The 20,303-nt window shown below is 35.8% G+C and overlaps 1 protein-coding gene across 3 annotated transcripts in view; it reads left to right on the top strand.

The window, feature by feature from the left end:
* The window catches only part of XPO1 (exportin 1), a 45,766-nt gene that overhangs the window by 12,911 nt on the left and 12,552 nt on the right, over positions 1–20,303 (top strand). For all 3 annotated transcript variants that reach the window (XM_081832038.1, XM_081832039.1, XM_081832040.1), the window contains 8 exons: positions 224–296; positions 14,803–14,864; positions 15,050–15,094; positions 16,535–16,716; positions 17,759–17,807; positions 17,888–18,007; positions 19,117–19,245; positions 20,129–20,287. In XM_081832038.1, coding sequence (XP_081688164.1) covers positions 224–296; positions 14,803–14,864; positions 15,050–15,094; positions 16,535–16,716; positions 17,759–17,807; positions 17,888–18,007; positions 19,117–19,245; positions 20,129–20,287 — 819 coding nt within the window. The remainder of the gene's footprint in view (positions 1–223; positions 297–14,802; positions 14,865–15,049; positions 15,095–16,534; positions 16,717–17,758; positions 17,808–17,887; positions 18,008–19,116; positions 19,246–20,128; positions 20,288–20,303) is intronic.

The following is a 20,303-nucleotide window of genomic DNA, read 5'->3' as shown; positions in this document are numbered from 1 at the left end:
CAGCAGGACGTTAAATAGAGTAGTAAACAATAAAATGAGGAAAATGCATGAAAACTCAGTATATGGGTGAATAGATCCTTGTTTAATCTATGTAATTAAACTTGGTAGCATAATGTTTTTGAAACTTTAGATGTAAATGTGTGAATGTCTGTCCATTTGTGAATCCTGAAAGTTGCCAGTATTATAGCAATATATTCACATGTTTCTATTCTCCAATTTTCAGTATTATGGACTACAAATTTTGGAAAATGTGATAAAAACAAGGTGGAAGATTCTTCCAAGGAACCAGTGTGAAGGTAGGAAAATGTTTTAAAGAATTGTAAATTCAGAATTGTATTAGTTTTGGCATTTTTATTATAGTTGAATATTGGGCAGGGGGGCGGTGGTGTTAATCTTCAATAGTTTAATAGCTCTGATGGAGATTACTGCTTTCATCAAGTGGGAAGGCACGTTCTATTTATATTTGGGGGCAGGGGAGGGAAAAGGTTACTTTTTGGGGGAAAGGAGACCAAAGTGGTCAAACTGTTCACAGTAAATGCTGTGGTATAAAAATATGTATCAGCTTGTAGTTAATCAGGACCATGACTGAAGTGAATGAAATTTGAATATGTGTTCTTATACATGGTTATAAAAAGTTTGCCTAACGGTAACTCATGAGTAATAAGTATTGTAGCACATTAAATAGTACGTAAACTTAACAGAGCAAGGGAAAAAATGAAGTTTTAAAAATCAAAGATTGGGGTGCCTGGATGGCTCAGTCAGTTAGGTGTCCAACTCTTAATCTCCGCTCAGGTCTTGATCTTAGGGTTGTGAGTTTGAGCTTCATGTTGGCGCAGGGCATGGAGCCTACTTAAAATTTAAAAAAAATCACAAAGCTTTACCTTTGGAAATTCTGTGCCTGCTTTAGAAGAGATCAGCTTCTACAGTAGGGAAAGAAAAGAATGAAGATGTGATGATGCCTGCTATTGATACTTAGCTTTTGCTCTTCTACAATCTCAGTAAAGGTAGTCCTGCTTTAAGACACTTGGAGCAAGCTTAGTCTCTTGGAGTATATTGATCAAGTTACTTCCAGTTTTCACATACTGCCTCTATCACCTACTCTGTATCACTTGTTTGTTTAATCTCTGAAAAATACATAAATATAAGCCTGGACTTTACAATAGGGAGTATGTTACTACTGGTGGCATTTTTTTTTTTCCTATTAAAATCTATCTTCTTTCTTTGTTGATCTTTTTTTTTTTAATGTAGTGTTCCATGATTCATTGTGACTGTTGATCTTTAATATGTCTTATCACTTGCTTTCTCATGTCATCTTTGTGGTGGGAGAGTGACCTGGATTTACAGAGCTAGTCTTTCTCTAGAAAGCTGGTATCTTTTTAGCATGTTCAGAGGTGACTAAGCCAGTTTTTAATGGCAGTATCCTTACTGTACCATAAACCATAGGGTAAGAATGACCGTATAGGGGGGAAATGGTGCCTCCAAAAAAGGTTCCTATTTAAATGTTTTATTTGGGGTTGAAACCATTTTAGATGATGTGTGACCTCGGAAGTTAATCAGTACAGTTTGGCTGTGTGGCCCAAATAGATCTCCATACTTGGTCACTGCTCTTTAGGGATCTCAGATGCGCTTCTTGTTGCTCGGCTGCTATTGATTGGTTAAGCCCCTCTTCTGTTTCTAAATACCTAGACCTCTGCCTCTTACCACATAAGAATTGTACTAGATGATCCTTCAACATTTTTTCCAGCTTTAAAATTAAACGATTTAAATGATCCTGGTTTATCAAAGTCATGGTTCTATTTGTTACTGAAAAAATTAGAATTAATTGTCTCCCTGAGGATTTGGCATTTTTAGCTTTCTACATGAATGGAAGTAGTATGTTTTGGTTTTTATCCTAAAGTCACAGTAGCCCTCATATTTACGTATAAATATCAAATGTACACATACTCCAGGGTGCATAAGACTGTTCACTTCTAAAAATCTATTATGTTTGAAAAAACTGGAGAGGTGACCGTTCCGCCTGACTTAAAAGAGAGTTCTGTTTTATGTATTCTATTCTGTGTTGGTGAGATACTTCGTTTCTCTGCAAACAGTGCAGTTGGCCCCTGAACAGCATAGGGGTTAGGGGTAACACCACCACCACCACCCCCATGCAGTTGAAAATCCATATATAAGTTTTGACTCCAAAACACAGCTAATAGCCTACTGTTGACTGGAAGCCTCGCCAGTAACAAAGTTGATGAACACCTATTTTGTATACAATATTTATTACATGCTGTATTCTTATGTACTGTAACATTTCTAGGGAAAAGAATATTATTAAGAAAATCTAAGAGAATATACATTTACAGTACTGTACTGTATATATATTTTTAATGCACATATGAGTGGACCCGTCCAGTTCAAGCCCATGTTGTCAAGGATCAGCTGTTAAAAAAGATGTATCAGAATCACCTTTCTCTGGGTTTTTCTCAAGGCTAGTAATAAGATTAAGTACCTGAAGTTACTCTACTGCTCACATAATAGTTGCCATTTTTAGTGAGGTCATTATTTGTAGGAAAAAGTGTGATACAACTTCTAGAATCTTTCACACGCTTGATAGAAGAGCATGTAAGGGGCTCCTGGGTGGCTCAGTCGGTTAAGTGTCTGACTTGATTTTAGCTCAGGTCGTGATCTTGGGGTCATGGGATAGAGCAGCATTGGGCTCCACACTCAGTGTGGAGTCTGCTTGTCCCTCTCCCTCTTCTCCCCACCGACTGCATGAATGCCTTGCTTTCCCCCTCTCTCTCAAATAAAATCTTTTTTAAAAAGAACATATAAAATATATCCCAGAGAATGTTTGTGAACTCTAGATTTAGATGGACAAGCTGCATTTAGTGATTTGTTTTTAAGGTAAAACATTAGAAAATAAATTCAGTACTATATTAATTTATAATTATTTTAAATGTTATCAGTCCTGAGAGGCTTCTCCAATCTTAAGATTTTTGTATCTCACAAAAAACGCTAACATTTCTGAATGTTACTTTTCCTTCATCTTTAAGTAACTTTTTAAGTTTTTTTTTTTTTTTAAGATTTTATTTATTTATTTGAGAGAGAGAGAATGAGAGAGAGCACATGAGAGGGGTTAGGGTCAGAGGGAGAAGCAGACTCCCTGCCGAGCAGGGAGCCCGATGCGGAAGTCGATCCAGGGACTCCAGGACCATGACCTGAGCCAAAGGCAGTCGCTTAACCAACTGAGCCACCCAGGCTCCTCATCTTTAAGTAACTTAAGTATTGGGAATAAAGTTGTATAACCCACATAATAGTATATATTTTTGTCTATAACTCTTTTTCTTTTAAAACTGTCTCCACTTGTTGGGTATTTCTTGTCCAACTTAACATATATATTTATCTGGTACATATAATGTGTATCTACTTTGTACAAAGCAGTAATAGGTATTAAGGCTATGCAAATATATTCCTATATCACAGTGTTACAGGTGGGAAGATACACATGGATGTAGAGAAAAAAATTAGGAAAATATAATGAGTGCTTCTCTTGCTAAAAGAGGGGAATGATGGTCAGGTTGGGCCCTTTAATTAAACAAGCTCCTTCACACAAATGGCAGTGCTGGGTGTATTTTAAATGAAGAATAGGTTTGACCACACAGACAGCAAGCCAAAATAAATTTTTTAATCTGCTTTCAGGTTTTTCTCCCTAAGTATATGTTAATTTTCTTCCCTTTTTTAAGGGTAATAGGCATTTTCAGTTTAGCCCTTTTGTCTAAAGCACTTTGCCAGGAAAATTCCTGACAATACTAGACTTATGTTAGATGTCCCTTAGTGTATCCTGTTCCAGTGGCTCACAAATGAATAAAATTTCAAAAAGAAAATACACAACAGATAATAATTAGCCAAGTAAAAGTGTTTCAAAAACATTAAATTAGAAGATTTTAATTTTTAAAAAGGGAGGTATGGTTTCATAATAGAACATTTTAACAGATTTAGACAAGTAATACAAAATTTACTAAATTCCTCTGGTTTTTATCATTTTGCTTTAGTCCAGAAAAATATTTTCATTTGGTGTCTTCCCCCCCCCAATCCCCCAAATATAAGCTTAATGATGTTAGGATCCAAGAATGTTAATTGCATTCTTTTTTTTTTTTTTTTTAAAGATTTTATTCATTTCTTTATTTATTTGAGAAAGAGACCAAACATAAGTATGATGGGGGAAGGTGGGAAGGGCAGAGGGAAAGGGAGAAACAGGCTCCCGGTGAGCAGGGAGCCCAGTGCTGTGCTCAGTCCCAGGACCTGGGATCATGACCTGAACCAAAGGCAGACACACCCCTGTTGATTGCATTCTTTTTTATTATGATGATGATGTTACGTTAGCCACCATACAATACATCATTAGTGTTTGATGCAGTGATCCACAATTCATTGTTTTGTTGATTGCTGCATTCTTATTCTTGGTATATAATTACTCAATTAGGGAATTACTGTTGTTAGTGTTTCCCAAGTTTACTTCATTCCTCTACTTTAAGGGCCTAATGAGTTCCCCAATATTTTTGCTTATACATATATGTAAATTATTTACATATAATCTTTGAAGTTTGAAGTGAATATTTGCATGGTGAATTATTATAGGTCAGAGACTTAATTTTTCACTGAGGAAAAAATTTTTATTTTAACTAAAAAAAATTTTTTTTTTTTTTTTTTTGAAGTATAGTTGACACACTGTTTTATTAGTTTCAGGTGTACAACATAATGCTTGGTCACCACAAGTGTAGCTACCATTTGTCACCATACAATACTATTATAATATCATTAGCTGTACTTTCTGGGCTGTACCTTTTATCCCTGTGATTTATTCATTCTGTACTAGAAGCCTGTACATTCCAGTCCCCTTCACCCCTTTTGCCCATCCCCCTAAACATCTCCCCTCTAGTAACCACTAGTTTTCTCTGTATTTATGGGTCTGTTTCTGCTTTGTTTTGTTTTTGTTTCTTAGATTCCACATACAAGTAAAATGATATGGTAGTCTTTTTCTGTCTGACTTTATTCACTTAGCATTATACCTTCAAGACCACTTTTCTTTTTTGTGGTTGGGTACTATTCAGTGTGTGTGTGTCCCACATCTTCTTTATCCATTCATCCATCGATGGACACTTAGGTTGCTTCCATATCTTGGCTATTTTAAGTAATGCTGCAGTAAATGTATAGGGGTGCATATACCTTTGTGAATTCATGTTTTCATTTTATTTGGGTAAATACCCAGTGGTGAAATAACTGGATCATATCGTAGTTGTATTTGTAATTTTTTGAGGAACCTCCATACTGTTTTCCACAGTGGCTGCACCAGTTTGCATTCTCACCAGCAGTGCACTAGGGTTCCTTTTTCTCCATATCCTCACCAACACTCATTATTTCTTGTCTTTTTTATTCTAGCCATTCTGACAGATGTAAGATGATCTCTCATTGTGGTTTTGGTCTGCATTTCCCTGATGATTCATGATGTTGGGTATCTTTTCATGTGTCTCTGCCACCTGTATGTCTTCTTTGGAAAATGTCTATTCTAAAGTCCTGCCCATTTTTAACCAGATTTGGGAGGGGGACTTGTTGAGTTGTATAAGTTTTTTGCGCATTTTTTATATTAATCCCTTATTGGATATATCATTTGCAAATAATCTTTTCCCATTCAGTAGGTTGCCTTGTTTTGTTGATGTTTTCCTTTGCTATGCAAAAGCCTTTTGTTTTGGTGTAGTCCCAATAGTTTATTTTTGCTTTTGTTTCTTTTGCCTGAGGAGATACATCTGGAAAATATTGCTAATGCCAAGATCTGAGTTTTCTTCTAGGATTTTACAGATTCAAGTCTCATACTTAGGTTTTCAGTCTATTTTGAGTTTATTTTTGTGTGGTATAAGAAAGTGGTCCAATTTCATTCTTCTGCATGTAGCTTTCCAGTTTTCCCAGCACTATTTATTGAAGAGATTGTGTGTTTCCCCATTGTATATTCTTGCCTTTCTTGTCATAGATAAATTGACCAAATATGCATGGGTTTATTTCCGGGCTCTCTGTTTTGTTCCATTGATCTGTGTAGAAGGGGAAATTTTAATACGTGGAATAGAATAATTTCCAAATAAGGACTGGTTGCTAGTTACTGAAGTGATTAAAGGTGTACCAGGACTGTCAGTGATGTTGATTCTGTCTTGGCTGCACATCCATCTTCATTATCCAGGTAATTCCCCTCCCTTTTTAAAAATTTCTGTATTTGGATTATGATAAAGAAGGGGGAAGCCCCCTTTGACCGTCCCTGGAAAAAAATTTATCTGTATAAAGGTAGCATTTTGTTTTGTTTTTTAAACCAGATGATTTAATGTGTTAAGGTATATGGCTTATAGGTCATTGCATTTCATGAGATAAATGAGAACTTGCTGATACTGAAAAGAAGAATGGTGAATTTATGATTAGTCCAAAGTGATAAAGTCATAATTGGACATTTTGGAAGTTTGGTTGCTTAAAGGTACTTGGGCAGTTAAAGTTTGAGTTACGCATGTCTCTGTTTTAATTCAGAAAGTTGGTAAACCAATCAATTGCCCATAAGGTTTTACTCGGTGCATGGTTAGTATGATCTTGCATAAGATACTTTACCTCTCTGAATCTTGACTGCCTTCCAACCTTATTGGGATATGAAAGAGGTAATGTGTATAAAGCCTTGTGCACTACTAAGTGCTAAGTATGAATAAACCCAACATGCGTGTTGCCAGTCTTTTTCCACAAAAATACCTTCATTTCACCAAATAACCGTGTATTAGTCTCAGATCACCTTGAAATACCTGCAGTAGCTTCCTAACTGGGGTTCCTAATACCTACTTTTCTGTGTCCCTTATATTTACCACAAACGATTTTGCATGGTATTTTTTCTTTTTTTCAGACAAGGTGATTTAATGCAAGGAAATTGACAGGTTTGGTAAGGCCAAGAGAGGGCCATTCAGGTAACCTAGATGTTAGTAAACACAGGAGGCAGCTACTAACTTTGGGGCTGGGGGAACAAAAGGAAAGAGATGGTTGCCAGAACATAGAAGCTGTTTAAGTGTACAATTTGATAAGTAAGCATATACCCATGAAGCTATAATCAAGAACTTCACCTTTGTGATTGCCTTCTTTATTACCCTTCCTCCTCCCCAGTCTTGGCTGGATCATATGGTAGGCTTATGTTTAACTGCCAGACTACTTTGTAAAATGGTTGTGTCGTTTCACATTCTCACTAGCAGTACAGTTGACCTGTGAAAAATGTGTGAGGGTTTGGGGAACTGACCCCCTGGCAATCACAAATCCATGTAAAACTTTCGACTCCCCCTAAATTTAATCATTAATAGCCTACTGATGACTGGAAGCTTCACCAATAATAGTCAATGAACATATATTTTTGTATGTTATATGTGTTTTATACTATATTCTTATTTTTACACTAAGGTAAGCTAGACAAGAGAAAATGTTCAGAAAATCATAAGGAAATAACATTTATAGTACTGTAGTACTGTGTTTATAAAAAAAAGACCAAAACCCACAAATAAGTGGACCTGTGTTGTTCAAGGGTCAGCTGTAATTATTGAATCTTTAATAAAGTAAAGGTTGTTTTGTGATGAAATATACGTAATGATACTTACCATTTTAAGTATATGGTTGAGTGTCAAATAAGTCCATTCACAATATTGTACAACCATTATCACTATCTCCAAGATTTTTTCATCATCCCAAATTGAAATTGTACCTATTAAACATTAACTCTCCCATTATACTGACTCCCCATTATACTGACACTTTCTGTCTCTGTGAATTTGCCTATTCTAAGTAACTCATGTAGGTGCAATCTTTTTTTTTTTTTTTTAAGATTTTGTTTATTTGAGAGAGCATGAGTGGGGAGAAGCAGACTCCCCACTGAGCCACCCAGGCACCCCATGCAGGTGCATTCTTAGCAGTATTTGTTTTTTGTCTGGTTAATATCACTTATGTTTCCAAGGTTCATCCATATTGCAGTCTTCAACAGTATCTGAATTTCGTTTTTGTAAATGGCTGGATATTCCATTGTATACCACATTTTGTTGACTGATTTACCTGTAGGTGGATAATGATGCTATAAACTTAATAATTCCTATGTATTTTTTATACTTTTATACCTTATGTGTATATTTTTTATACTTGTGTTGCATCTGAGGCCATAACCCTTTCAAGAGTAATCGATGGGGGCGACTGGGTGGCTCAGTCAGTTAAGCATCTGCCTTCTCAGGTCATGATCCCAGGGGTCCTAGGATCAAGCTCTGTGTCAGCAGCTGTGTCTGCTCAGCGGGGAGTCTGCTTCTCCCTCTGTCCCTCCTCCCTGCTTGTGCATGCGTGCTCTCTTTCTCTCTCTCTTAAATAAAATCTTTAAAAAATGAATGATCTTACAGCTCATTTCTCTTAAAATTACTAAACACGTAGATAATAAATTACAGTGCAGTTCTAGCTTATTTTGTTGTGAGCCCTAGGTTAAGAATTCGTGCTTTTGAATTGAATTAAGCTGTTTGTCTCTCATTTTGCTGTTCTCTCAAGTATTTCATTGAGTAAGTAGGAACCATACTCTAGAGTCATCTGGACCAGAAGGTGTAAAGAGGATAGATAGGTATATTTTAGTGTCTGTCTTTCTGTTTGATCAGTGTTGTGTTGGTGGTTTAAATGGACAGATACTTGTAATAAACATTTGGCAGGGGAACAGAACCTTACTTAAAATTAAAATGGCTTTGATGGAGGAATGTATCAGATTCGCATTATGAGATGTTAGAGAGTAAACAAGTATTTAAAGTTGAATTGGAGGGACCCCTGGATGGCTCAGTCAGTAGAGCATATGACACTTGATCTGAGGGTTGTGAGTTTGAGGCCCATGTTGTGGGTAGAGTTTACTATAAAAAAATAAAAAATAGGGACACCTGGCTGGCTCAGTTGGAAGAGCAAGTGACTCTTGATCTCGGGTTGTGAGTTGGAGCCCCATATTGGGTGTAGAGATTACTAAAAAATAAATAAACTTTCAAAAATAATAAAGTTGAATTGGATACTTGTAAGTATTGCACAATACTGGGAACTGGGGTGAACTTTGTAGTTTTACTTTCATAATAGTGTGTTAAGACTATTCATTTTCTCTAATACATGAAAATCAGCCACTGTGAAAGGAAATCAGGATGTGTAACTTTAATTCAACATATTTTGTAATTTGTTTAGGAATGCAGTTATTTTTTAGTAGGTAGAATCACGTATTGAAGTTACTTCATCGCAATCTATCACGGACTATATAGGATGGTAAGGTACAACTTTATGATTTAAATTTTGAAAAGTAGGGCTTTTGGGGCACCTGGGTGACTCAGGTGGTTAAGTGTCCAACTCTTGATTTCAGCTCCAGTGATGATCTCAGGGTCATGGGATTGAGCCCCTTGTGCGGTGTTGGGCTCCGTGCTCAGCATGGAGTCTGTTTGTCCCTGTCCCTCTGCTCTTCCTCCCGTTCTCTCTCTCAAATAAATTAATAAAATTTTATTTAATTCAGTCTTACTATTTAAAATTTTTTTGATTAATTTATTTTTTAAGATTTTATTTATTTGCCAGAGAAAGAGGGGGAGAGCACAAGCAGAGGGACCGGCAGGCAGAGAGTGAGTGAGAAGCAGGCTCCCCACGGAGCAGGGAGCCTGATGTGGGGCTCAAACCCAGGACCCTGGGATCATGACCTGAGCTGAAGGCAGACGCTTAACCGACTGAGCCATCCAGGTGCCCCTAATAAAATGTTTTTTAAAAAATGTAGGGCTTTTGCTTTCATGGGAATATGGCACCATCAGTAAGTTGTAGTCAGTATAAGTTGTCATATTTTAATGTGTTTTAGTGAGGGTTGCCTGGTGGTTCAGTCGGTTAAGAGTCTTGATCTCAGCTCAAGTCTTGATCTCAAAGTGGTGAGTTCAAGCCCTGCATTGGGTTCCATGCTCGGCATAGAGCCTACTTAAAAAGGGAGGGGGGAGTACCATTTGTAAAGGGTTTCAGTGAATCCTCTATGAAAATCAGGTTTGGTAATGCATTTCTTTTACCCTTGTCATTAAGAACCACCTTTTTTTTTTTAAAGATTTTATTTTATTTATTTGACAGAGAGAGAGACAGCGACAGAGGGAAACAAGCAGGGGGTAGTGAGAGAGGGAGAAGCAGGCTTCCTGCCGAGCAGGGAGCCCAATGTGGGGCTTGATCCCAGGGCCCTGGGATCATGACCTGAGCCGAAAGCAGACACTTAACGACTGAGCCACCCAGGTGCCCCAAGGACCACTTTTTAAAAAATGTTCCTAGGGGATAAGATTATTAATATTGCCATCTGTAACTTGCAAGATGATGTGTAACTTCTTTTTTTTTTTTTTAAAGATTTTATTTATTTATTTGAGAGAGAGAATGAGATAGAGAGAGCATGAGAGGGGGGAGGGTCAGAGGGAGGAGCAGGGAGCCCGATGCGGGACTCGATCCTGGGACTCCAGGATCATGACCTGAGCCGAAGGCAGTCGCTTAACCAACTGAGCCACCCAGGCGCCCCGATGATGTGTAACTTCTAAGACAGGATGGGGTTTTATTTATTTATTTGGGGGCTTATTTTAAACTCACCTTTTCAGCTAGCTGTAGTTGATACTATCCACTTCTTAAGTGTATGGTGGGACTATTTGACATTGTTCTTTTTAAGTGGGACTGTCAAAGGTCAAAGATACTTTTCTTGAGCTTGAGAAAATAGTTGGACTATAAAAGGTAAATGCATAAACTCTGTGATTTGGAAAATTTACGTGTCATAATCTGCCTTCCCCTGACTAGACTTTTTTTTTTTTTTAATACTAGTATATCTTGTTTTAATGAAATTGTATGTGGCTGGGGGTTTTATTGGGATTTTTTTGTTTTTTGTTTTGTTATTTATTTATTTGAGAGCGTGCCCGGGCGCGTGCACACGAGCTGGGGCAAATGGAGAGGAGGGACAAGCCTACTCCCTGCTGAGCGGGGAGCCCTAGTCAGGGCTCCATCCCATGGCCTCATGACCTGAGCTGAAATCAAGAGTCAGACACTCAACCGACTGAGCCACCCATGTGCCCCATGCTGGTCTCTTTTTTAAATAGCACCTTTCAGTAATTTGAAGTTTAATTTAAACTTTTGCGGTGAGTTTTTGTTCAAATTGAGAAGAATAGGATGAGGGGCTATAGATAAAAGATAATTGGGGTGCCTGAGTGGCTCACTTGGAATGGATTTGGGAAAGAAGTTAACAGTACTTAATGAAATAACCTTTGTACCTAGCAGTAGGAGATTCTAGACAGACACTTTTATGTGCAGCAGTACTTGATCAGAAAAGTGTTGTTCCTTGGGGTGCATGGGCAGCTCAGTTGGTTAGGCATCTGCCTTCAGCTCAGGTCATGATCCCAGAATCCTGGGATCAGCCCCACATCAGACCTCTCTGCTGAGCAAGGAGCCTGCTTCTCCCTTTCCCTGCCACTCGCCCTGTTTGTACTTTCTCTCTGTCAAATAAAGAAAAGGTGTTGTTCCAGTGTTCTGAAGGGATTAAAGTATGATCATTGTAGAGTGACATTAAATTAAGATTGTATTGTCTGTGGGAAACTTCCTTTTTTTTTTTTTTTAATTATTATTTCACTTTTTTTCTTGTTTTCATCTTTTACCCTTTGCTCCATCTACAGGTGAACTTCAGAAGCCTCTGAAAAAGAGGGAGAAGATACTTAATTGATTTAATTGGTAACAGAAGAGTTGAAGGATCTGTTTGATCCTATTTTCCTATTCTCTGAGGCTGAAAAAAGCCTCCAGATATATATATTCCAACTAGAAGCAACAATAGTAGTTTTAGACATTGTCCTCATTCCTTAATTACAAATTAAGAAAACTATTAAATCTCTCATTGTATGGTATTGTCATTCATTTAATCTGAGAAGGCAGTATTTTTGTTTCTGTTTTTAGGCTCTGTGTTTCCTGTGTTAAGAGGTTTCAGAGGGATGCCTGTTACTCTTTGTATTTGTTTCGAACTGCTGTTTCCTCAGTTTTTTAAAGAGGCCTTAGTGATAGTAATTTATGTGTAAAGAACGGAAGGGCTAGCCATAGAATTATGTTTTGGTTAAATCTTCTGGATATTGAGGACATGTGGGATTATTTTGTGGGTTGCCCTAAATAATTGGTATAATTTAGCTTGTTTTTAAAAATTGATGCATAGTTGTCATTAATTTTAGGTGTACAGAAGCACTCTTAAAAATAAATTTGATTCTCCTAATTGTTTCCCCTTTTTTACTGCCTTAAACTAGACCTGATTTTGTGTCCAGAGGCTCTTTTATTATTTTGAAATAATTTTATAGACTGTAAAAATGTTCCCTGAAAGATATAGAATGTACCTAACATCTTTTACCTTATTCTAATATTAACAACTTAAACAACCATAATAAAATTATCAAAACCATAAAATGAACATTGGTTAGTACTGTTAACTATGGGCATTATTAATTCAGATTTCAAAAGTTTTCTCTCTAATATCCTTTTCTGTTTTACAGTTTAGTTAGTTGTGTCTTTTTAGTCTCCTAATCTATGATAGTTCTTAATCCCTGCTTAATAGGTCTTTGATACTTTTGATGAGTTCTGGTCAGTTATTTTGTAGAGTGTATTTCAGTTTAGGTTTGTCTGCTTTCTCATGATAAGGTTGAGGTTCCATGGGTTTTGGCAAGATACCACAGTGATGTGGTGTCTTCAGTCCACCAAGACATAGGGCACATAATGTCAGTACATTTAAGTATTTTTTATTAACATAGATTTTTTTTCCCTCAGATGTCTTGGGAAGGTAATTTGAGACTACACTGGTGTCTAATTTCTTCTGAAAGTTTTCCCACTGTTTTTAGCGTTCATTGGTGGATCTTGTCTGCAATATTTAGTATTGTGGACTTTGCCTAGTAGAACTAACTTTTCAAAATGTAAATGACCTAGTTTACATTAGGTGGTATGTAACAGTCAGTTAAATTTTTGGCACCTAGCAGTTTTTAGTGTCGCTTTAAGTGTGAATATTGTTACCACTTGACATTACATTTTCAGTTGAATAACCCTCATTATGTGACTTTATTGTGCTAATAAAGTTTTTCCACACTAAGGAAATTATTTTAATAATTAGTGTTTTTAAGTGTTTAGTTATTTGGAATATGAAAGGAAATGGGCAGTTTTGCTTGAAATGCAAATGAATGGGAATAAATTTAATACTTCAGCTCATGAAGATTATTAAGGTAGTTTTACAGTCAAATCTGTATTTTATTGCCTTCCTGTTGGCTGTATTTCTTGCTTATTATTATGGGTAAATCCGTTCTCCATGAAAGCTTGAGTGCAGAGTTCCAGATTGGTTAGATAAGGCTTGGAGGACATAGTTCCAGAAAGTCTTAACTATATTTCCAGAGGTCTGAAAGAAGATCTTCGTAGATCATTTGGTAGCAAAGCTAAATTAAAGAAATATGAGAGTAGTCTTTATATAGAAGGGAATAATAATTTGTTTATTTAGGGATCCTACTTCTCAAACCCATTGGGTATGTTAATGTAGGTGTACCATATAACTTTAAAACTTAAGGGGACCAGGGTGCCTGGGTGGCTCTGTTGGTTAAGCATCCAGTTCTTACTGTAAAAGATTCACTCATTTATGAGAGAGAGAAAGAGCACCCGTGCACTCACACATGAGTGGAGGGGGACAGAGGGAGAGGGATAGAGAATCTTAAGCAGACTTCTGCTCTGAGCCTGGAGCCTGACTCGGGGCATGGAGCTTGCTTAAGATTCTCTTTTCTTCAGGACGCCTGGGCAGATCAGTTGGTTAAGCGTCTGCCTTCGGCTCAGGTCATGATCCCAGGGTCCCCACATTGCTCCTTGCTCTGTGGGGAGCCTGCTTCTCCCTCTGCCTGCCACTCCCTCTGCTTGTGCTCAGTCTCCCTCTGACAAACAAATATAATCTTTTTTTTAAGATTTTATTTATTTGACAGAGAGAGTACAAGCAGGGGGAGAGGCAGGACCCGGGATCATGGTCTGAGCCAAAGGCAGACGCTTAACCGACTGAGCCACCCAGGTGCCCCAAATAAAATCTTTAAAAAAAAAAAAAAACAAAAACAAAAAGATTGTCTCTTTTCCTCTCCTTATGGTGCATGCCTGAGGCCCCGCAATCCCCACATTAAATAAGTTAAGAATAGGTTGTACTATTAAGATATCTTTAAGTAAATAACATTAGAAACCAAACTTTCTCCTTAACTGTTATTCTATATTGTAGTGGGGGACAAGTTAAAATCCTGTTTCCAGGATTAATTTAATGTTATAATTAAATTGGAAAAGGATAACAATATCTGATCTTGATTTAGAGATATTTTACATAAACTTCTTATTTATAATGCTTATTACAAAATTCCATCTTCAGGGGTTTTGTAGTTTTAACCCATAAAAATAAGTTTATGTGTGTATTTAGTTAAATGAACAACATAGTCCCTTGTATTTTTTATTTAAAAAATTAGATGTTGGTGTACTTAACTAGTATAGCATTAGAAAATATCTTAGAAGATAATTTGTAATTGTTAAGTCTGTATTTTGTAAAGTTAACAAAAATTAAAGTTTAAAGGAGTAGTACACAAAAATGATTGGCATCATTCAAAAAATGCCAGTGTTGCCGCCGATGGGATTGGGGTTTATTACCACACTTTACTTTCACCTTCACCTCCCCCGTTTTTTTTCTTACTGAAGATTTATTGGCATGCTCTGAAAGTGTTGAATAATTTTTTTTAATAGGAATTAAAAAATACGTTGTTGGCCTCATTATCAAGACGTCATCTGACCCAACTTGTGTTGAGGTAAGACCATTTAAAGTGTGAGAATGTAAAATCATTTAAATACTGAATCTTCAACTTAAATCTACTTACATCACAGACATAATCATTTACAGTAGATCTGTAATAATTCTCAGATGGATTTCTTTGCTTATATTCTTATACCTGTTTTAGACTTTGTTTTAATCTAAACTTTTTTCTTTTCTTAGAAGGAAAAGGTGTATATTGGGAAATTAAATATGATTCTTGTTCAGGTAAGCTTTTACTTGATTAGTTCTTTTCCTTAAAAGAATCAAATGCTTCAATTAGGCTGATTACTAGAATAAAATATTCAGACCTACTTTATCAAATAACTAGACTAACATCTTGCAGTAATAATTTTTACAATAACTGTAATAGTTAAGCTACTATTTAACATTTGAAATTGTAAATTTTCTATGGCTCCAATATGGATCAGACATGTTACAATTTTCTCAGTTGCCTGTTGACTGCATATTTCCTTTCCATGTCATCTACATTTTAATTCATAAATCATTCCTTTGAATTCAGCATTCCTTACATTTATCTGTATACTTAGTCTGTTTTTCAAACTTGCTAAATAGTCTCAGCTTCAAATTTTTTTTTTTTTTTTTTTATTTGAGAGAGAGAATGAGAGACAGAGAGCACGAGAGGGAAGAGGGCAGAGGGAGAAGCAGACCCCCTGCCGAACAGGGAGCCCGATGCGGGACTCGATCCTGGGACTCCAGGATCATGACCTGAGCCGAAGGCAGTCGCTTAACCAACTGAGCCACCCAGGCGCCCCTCAGCTTCAAAATTTTTATATTTACGTATTTTTAATGACAAAAATTGTCGGGAACATTAATTAGTATGTGAGAAAAAAGTAGATTTTTCTATTTAATAAGTTATGAGAACATTTGGGTTTTCACGAAGTTACACTGGCTTTTATACTGAAGACGTTTGTTGTTAGCCTATCTTTGGGATGAGGGAGGAGTACAAAGAAATTAGTTACCTCTTATTAACAGGTGCAATTAGGGAATAATCTGATTAGGAAAACCTAGTATACAAAATATATATTACAAATATATAATATATATAAATGTATACAAATATTATAGTACAGACTTGAAAGATGATTCCATCCCCAACTGTAATGCTGTCTCTCTTCCAAATTTATATGAACAAATGCTACTATATTTCAGGGCTCAGATTCCACCCAAAGAAAATGCCTCTCCCTGCCCATCACCTTTTTATTGCTTAGAGTTTTATCTTTGAGTTTACTTAGGATAATTTAAACATCTGTATCTGGCTAATGTTGATACGCATGCACATTAGAACAGCCTAGACTAAGGCTCAGTTGGTGGATCATGCGACTCTTGATCTCCGGGGTGAGAGCTCAAGACCCACATTAGGTGTGGAGATTACTTAAAATCTCTAATAAAAAAACAGAAGAAAGAACCAGACTAGATCTATCAGCTGGGATAACTGAGAGGAGTCCTGGGCATTTGAGGCCAAATACTTCATCTGTGTTATACTTCGCCTAATTTATTCTATAGAGGATGGCACATTTACTCTCTTAATCAAGGGGGAGAAAATGAAAAGTGGGTGTATTTGCTTCTGCTTTTAGTGTCACACAACTTCTTTGAAGTTTGTTTTGCCGTTGAGAAGTGAAATTAACATTTCTTATCTTATTTTAGATACTAAAACAAGAATGGCCAAAACACTGGCCAACTTTTATCAGTGACATTGTTGGAGCAAGTAGGACCAGTGAAAGTCTCTGTCAGAATAATATGGTGATTCTTAAACTCTTGAGTGAAGAAGTATTTGATTTCTCTAGTGGACAGATAACTCAAGTGAAAGCTAAGCATTTAAAAGACAGGCAAGTAATTATATTTTGCTTTAGAATTTTTAAGTTATTTCTGAGAAGATTTAAAGAAATTTGGAGGTTGATTATAATTTATTGTGAAACTGTGATCATTAATATGTTAAATTACTTTTGTTTTTTAGTAGAAATTTAAATAGTCCTAGAGTGGACCTAATATTCTAAATCTGGAGGCTTGAAAAATATGTGTGGTGTTAAAGATAGGATGTCATAATTCATTGTCACAGCAAAATAACTTTATACATCTCATGCAAAAGGAATATAGGTCAGGAGTTGCCAGAAACCTTTGGAATCTGTTTTTATATGGTGACTACTTAAATATAAGTGAAGGAAGTAACTTGGGTCCAAATGTCAACTGAATTGTTACCAGGCCTGTGTCTTGGGAACATACATACCACTTTATTTTCTTTCCCTTAGTAATAAAATTTGTTCTAATCATTAGGGCACAGCAGTATTTCACCTTTATATATTCAGACTAACTTCAGAATTTACAGTTTTGCCTCCGTTTCCGGGTATAAGCACATTGTAGGATTTGGGACATATATATAAAATGCTGCTTCTCTTACTCTCTTTAGTTTGAAGAGTTTTATTTCAACTATCTTTTAAATCAAGATTGATGGAATTTGATTCCATCAAATTGATGGAAGCCACCTGGTTGGCTCAGTCGATAGAGCATGTGACTCTTAATCTTGGGGTCATGAGTTCAAGCTCCACTTTGTGGGTGGAGATTACTTAAAAAAAATAAAATCTTTTTTAAAAAGATGGATTAAATTATTTCAAATTAGTAAGGATGACAGAAACCTGAAAGTGAAATTATATGCTTTTTATAACATTTTTTATGGGTAAGCTTTGAAAGAGTGATATTACAGATAGCTTTAGCAACTTTGTAGCTTTTGATGAAGTTATGGATATTTGTGTTTGAATAGAAGTGACTCAAGTTTTTAATAACTAAAATTGGTGAAATTTTTTGTAATTTTGTTAGTATGTAAATAATTACAGTATTTCTGTGTATGTTCTAAACTGATCACTTTTTTTTTAGCATGTGCAATGAATTCTCCCAAATTTTTCAGCTGTGTCAGTTTGTGATGGTAAGTGCTTTTGATTTCATTTTTTTTTTAAGTAACAATTATAGGAAGAGAATTATTTACAGATGTGTTTTTGTTAACAGGAAAATTCCCAAAATGCTCCACTTGTACATGCAACTTTGGAAACATTGCTCAGATTTCTTAATTGGATTCCACTGGGATATATTTTTGAGACCAAGTTAATCAGCACATTAATTTATAAGGTATAGTGAATACATCTCAGTTTATCACTGGATAGTTGCATATATTATTAATTTGTAATGCTCTTAGCTATAGAAAAAGCATTATGCATTTGTAGGTATGACCAGTGTTGTTTCTAAGACGATTAACTACTCAGAAGAACTTTTCTTTAGTTTCAGCTAATAATTCTTTGAAATGGTGTCAAAAATCTCAAGAATTCCATGTGAACAACTGTTAAGGGATTTGATTTTAGGAATGTTTTGTAAAGTGGAAGGTCTCAGTTCGTTTCCTGCCCCCCCCCCCTTTTTTTCCTAAAGCAGTAGCATAAAATACTTATATGAAGTCTTAATAATTGTTCATCCAGAGTTCACCAGTACCAATTGGTTGTATTATCTTTCCCGATGCTTTCTTGGTAGATAGAAGGAATAAATTTGTATGCTTAATTGAGACCTTATTATAACAACATTTGAGATTTTGTAATTCAGGGCTTGATGAGGTAATACTCTATTCTAATACGTGAATTTACAGTATTGGAGATACTTTATTGGTAGTTTATAAAACTGTTTGCTATTGTCAGTGGTACTGCAAAGGAAACATTATTAAATAATACAACTTTTATATACATAGAATAAGTATCGGGCCAGTGGGCATATCCATTTTTTTAAGGTTTTTGATGCTTAACCAAATTGCCATCCACAAATGGTATGCCGTTTTTATACCTTCTCAACAATAGAAAATTGAAAGAGCCAGTTTTACCATACATTTGTTAACGTATTGCCCACCTCCTAAAATCTTAAGCAGTTATAAATCTTGAGTCTTTATTAGACTACACATAAAACATGATGTTCTTAAAAGTCATATAATGGTTCCTGGGAAAGTTACCAAGCGACTTTGTTTAGATGTCTGAAGACACATCAGAAGAAGCACAGTTTGCTCCTAAAGCATTTACTGTCTATTGGGTAGAGAATGAAATTTCCTCAAAATCTATGTGCAGAACAAAATACCATCCATTTATCTGGTGTTTTCCCTCTTATGTTCCCTATTGTTAAAACCTTTATTTTTCTTAATTGTTAAGTAAAGTATTACATGCCATTTAATTTTATGCTTCCTTTTTTAAAAAATTTTATAATAGTTCCTGAATGTTCCAATGTTTCGAAATGTCTCTCTGAAGTGCCTCACTGAGATTGCTGGTGTGAGTGTAAGCCAATATGAGGAACAATTTGTAACGCTATTTACACTGACAATGATGCAGCTAAAACAGGTAATACAGCACTCTTAACAACTGACTAAACAATTTTAGCGTCTTAGAAAAAAAAAGTTGGGTTAGAGTTGAACTGTTTTGTTACAACTAATTATAACAGATCAGCTAAAATGTGATTGTATATTTATTACATAAAATCAGATCAGGTAGAAATTTTAGTGAACATTTTGAAAATTCTTTGAAATAAAGTTTCTGGGAACATCGTAGTAATTTATTTACATAGAATTTAGAAGCTTGGAAACCTGGGGTTTTGATACTAGCTCTGCTTCTGACTTTGCCTCTGAAATGTAGATTATCCATTTATAATCTTGATTTAGGTACATAGGAAATTATTGAGAATGTTAACCATAATACTGCATTACAGTATGTATGTGTGTTCCAATGAATTACTTGAGTATTTTTGTTTTTAATAATACTAAGAAAGGAAAAGTCTGATACAGGGAAAAATTGAGAAAATTTGTAGAAATCTTATTTGTAACATTTTAAAAACTCAAAAGCTAGAATACAAAAATACTATACTATAATAGACGAAGGATTTCTAGTGAAGAATAATATATTTAAGTCTGTGGTTTATAATAATAGTAACAAAGTGATGAAATCTTAGTATTTAAAGGTAATACCTTGGGGCACCTGGGTGGCTCAATCGTCAAGCGTCTGCCTTCGGCTCGGGTCATGATCCCGGGGTCCTGGGATCGAGCCCTGCATCGGGCTCCCTGCTCAGCGGGAAGCATGCTTCTCCCTTTCCCACTCTCCCTGCTTGTGTTCCCTCTCTCGCTGTGTCTCTTCTCTGGCAAATAAATAAAATCTTTTTAAAAAATAAATAAAGGTAATACCTTTTGTTGGTTTTAGAATGCAGACTAATGGTCCATATTTAAATTTGTAGATGCTTCCTTTAAATACGAATATTCGACTTGCATACTCAAATGGAAAAGATGATGAACAGAACTTTATTCAAAACCTCAGTTTGTTTCTCTGCACCTTTCTAAAGGAACATGGTCAACTTATAGAGAAAAGGTTAAATCTCAGGGAAACACTTATGGAGGTAGGCTTTGTGGACC

Source organism: Leptonychotes weddellii, chromosome 10, assembly GCF_054177405.1.
Source record: "Leptonychotes weddellii isolate Sample4059 chromosome 10, ASM5417740v2, whole genome shotgun sequence".
NCBI lineage: Eukaryota > Metazoa > Chordata > Mammalia > Carnivora > Phocidae > Leptonychotes > Leptonychotes weddellii.
Note: the sequence above shows the minus strand (reverse complement) of the source record. Positions and strands in the feature narration are given on the sequence as shown.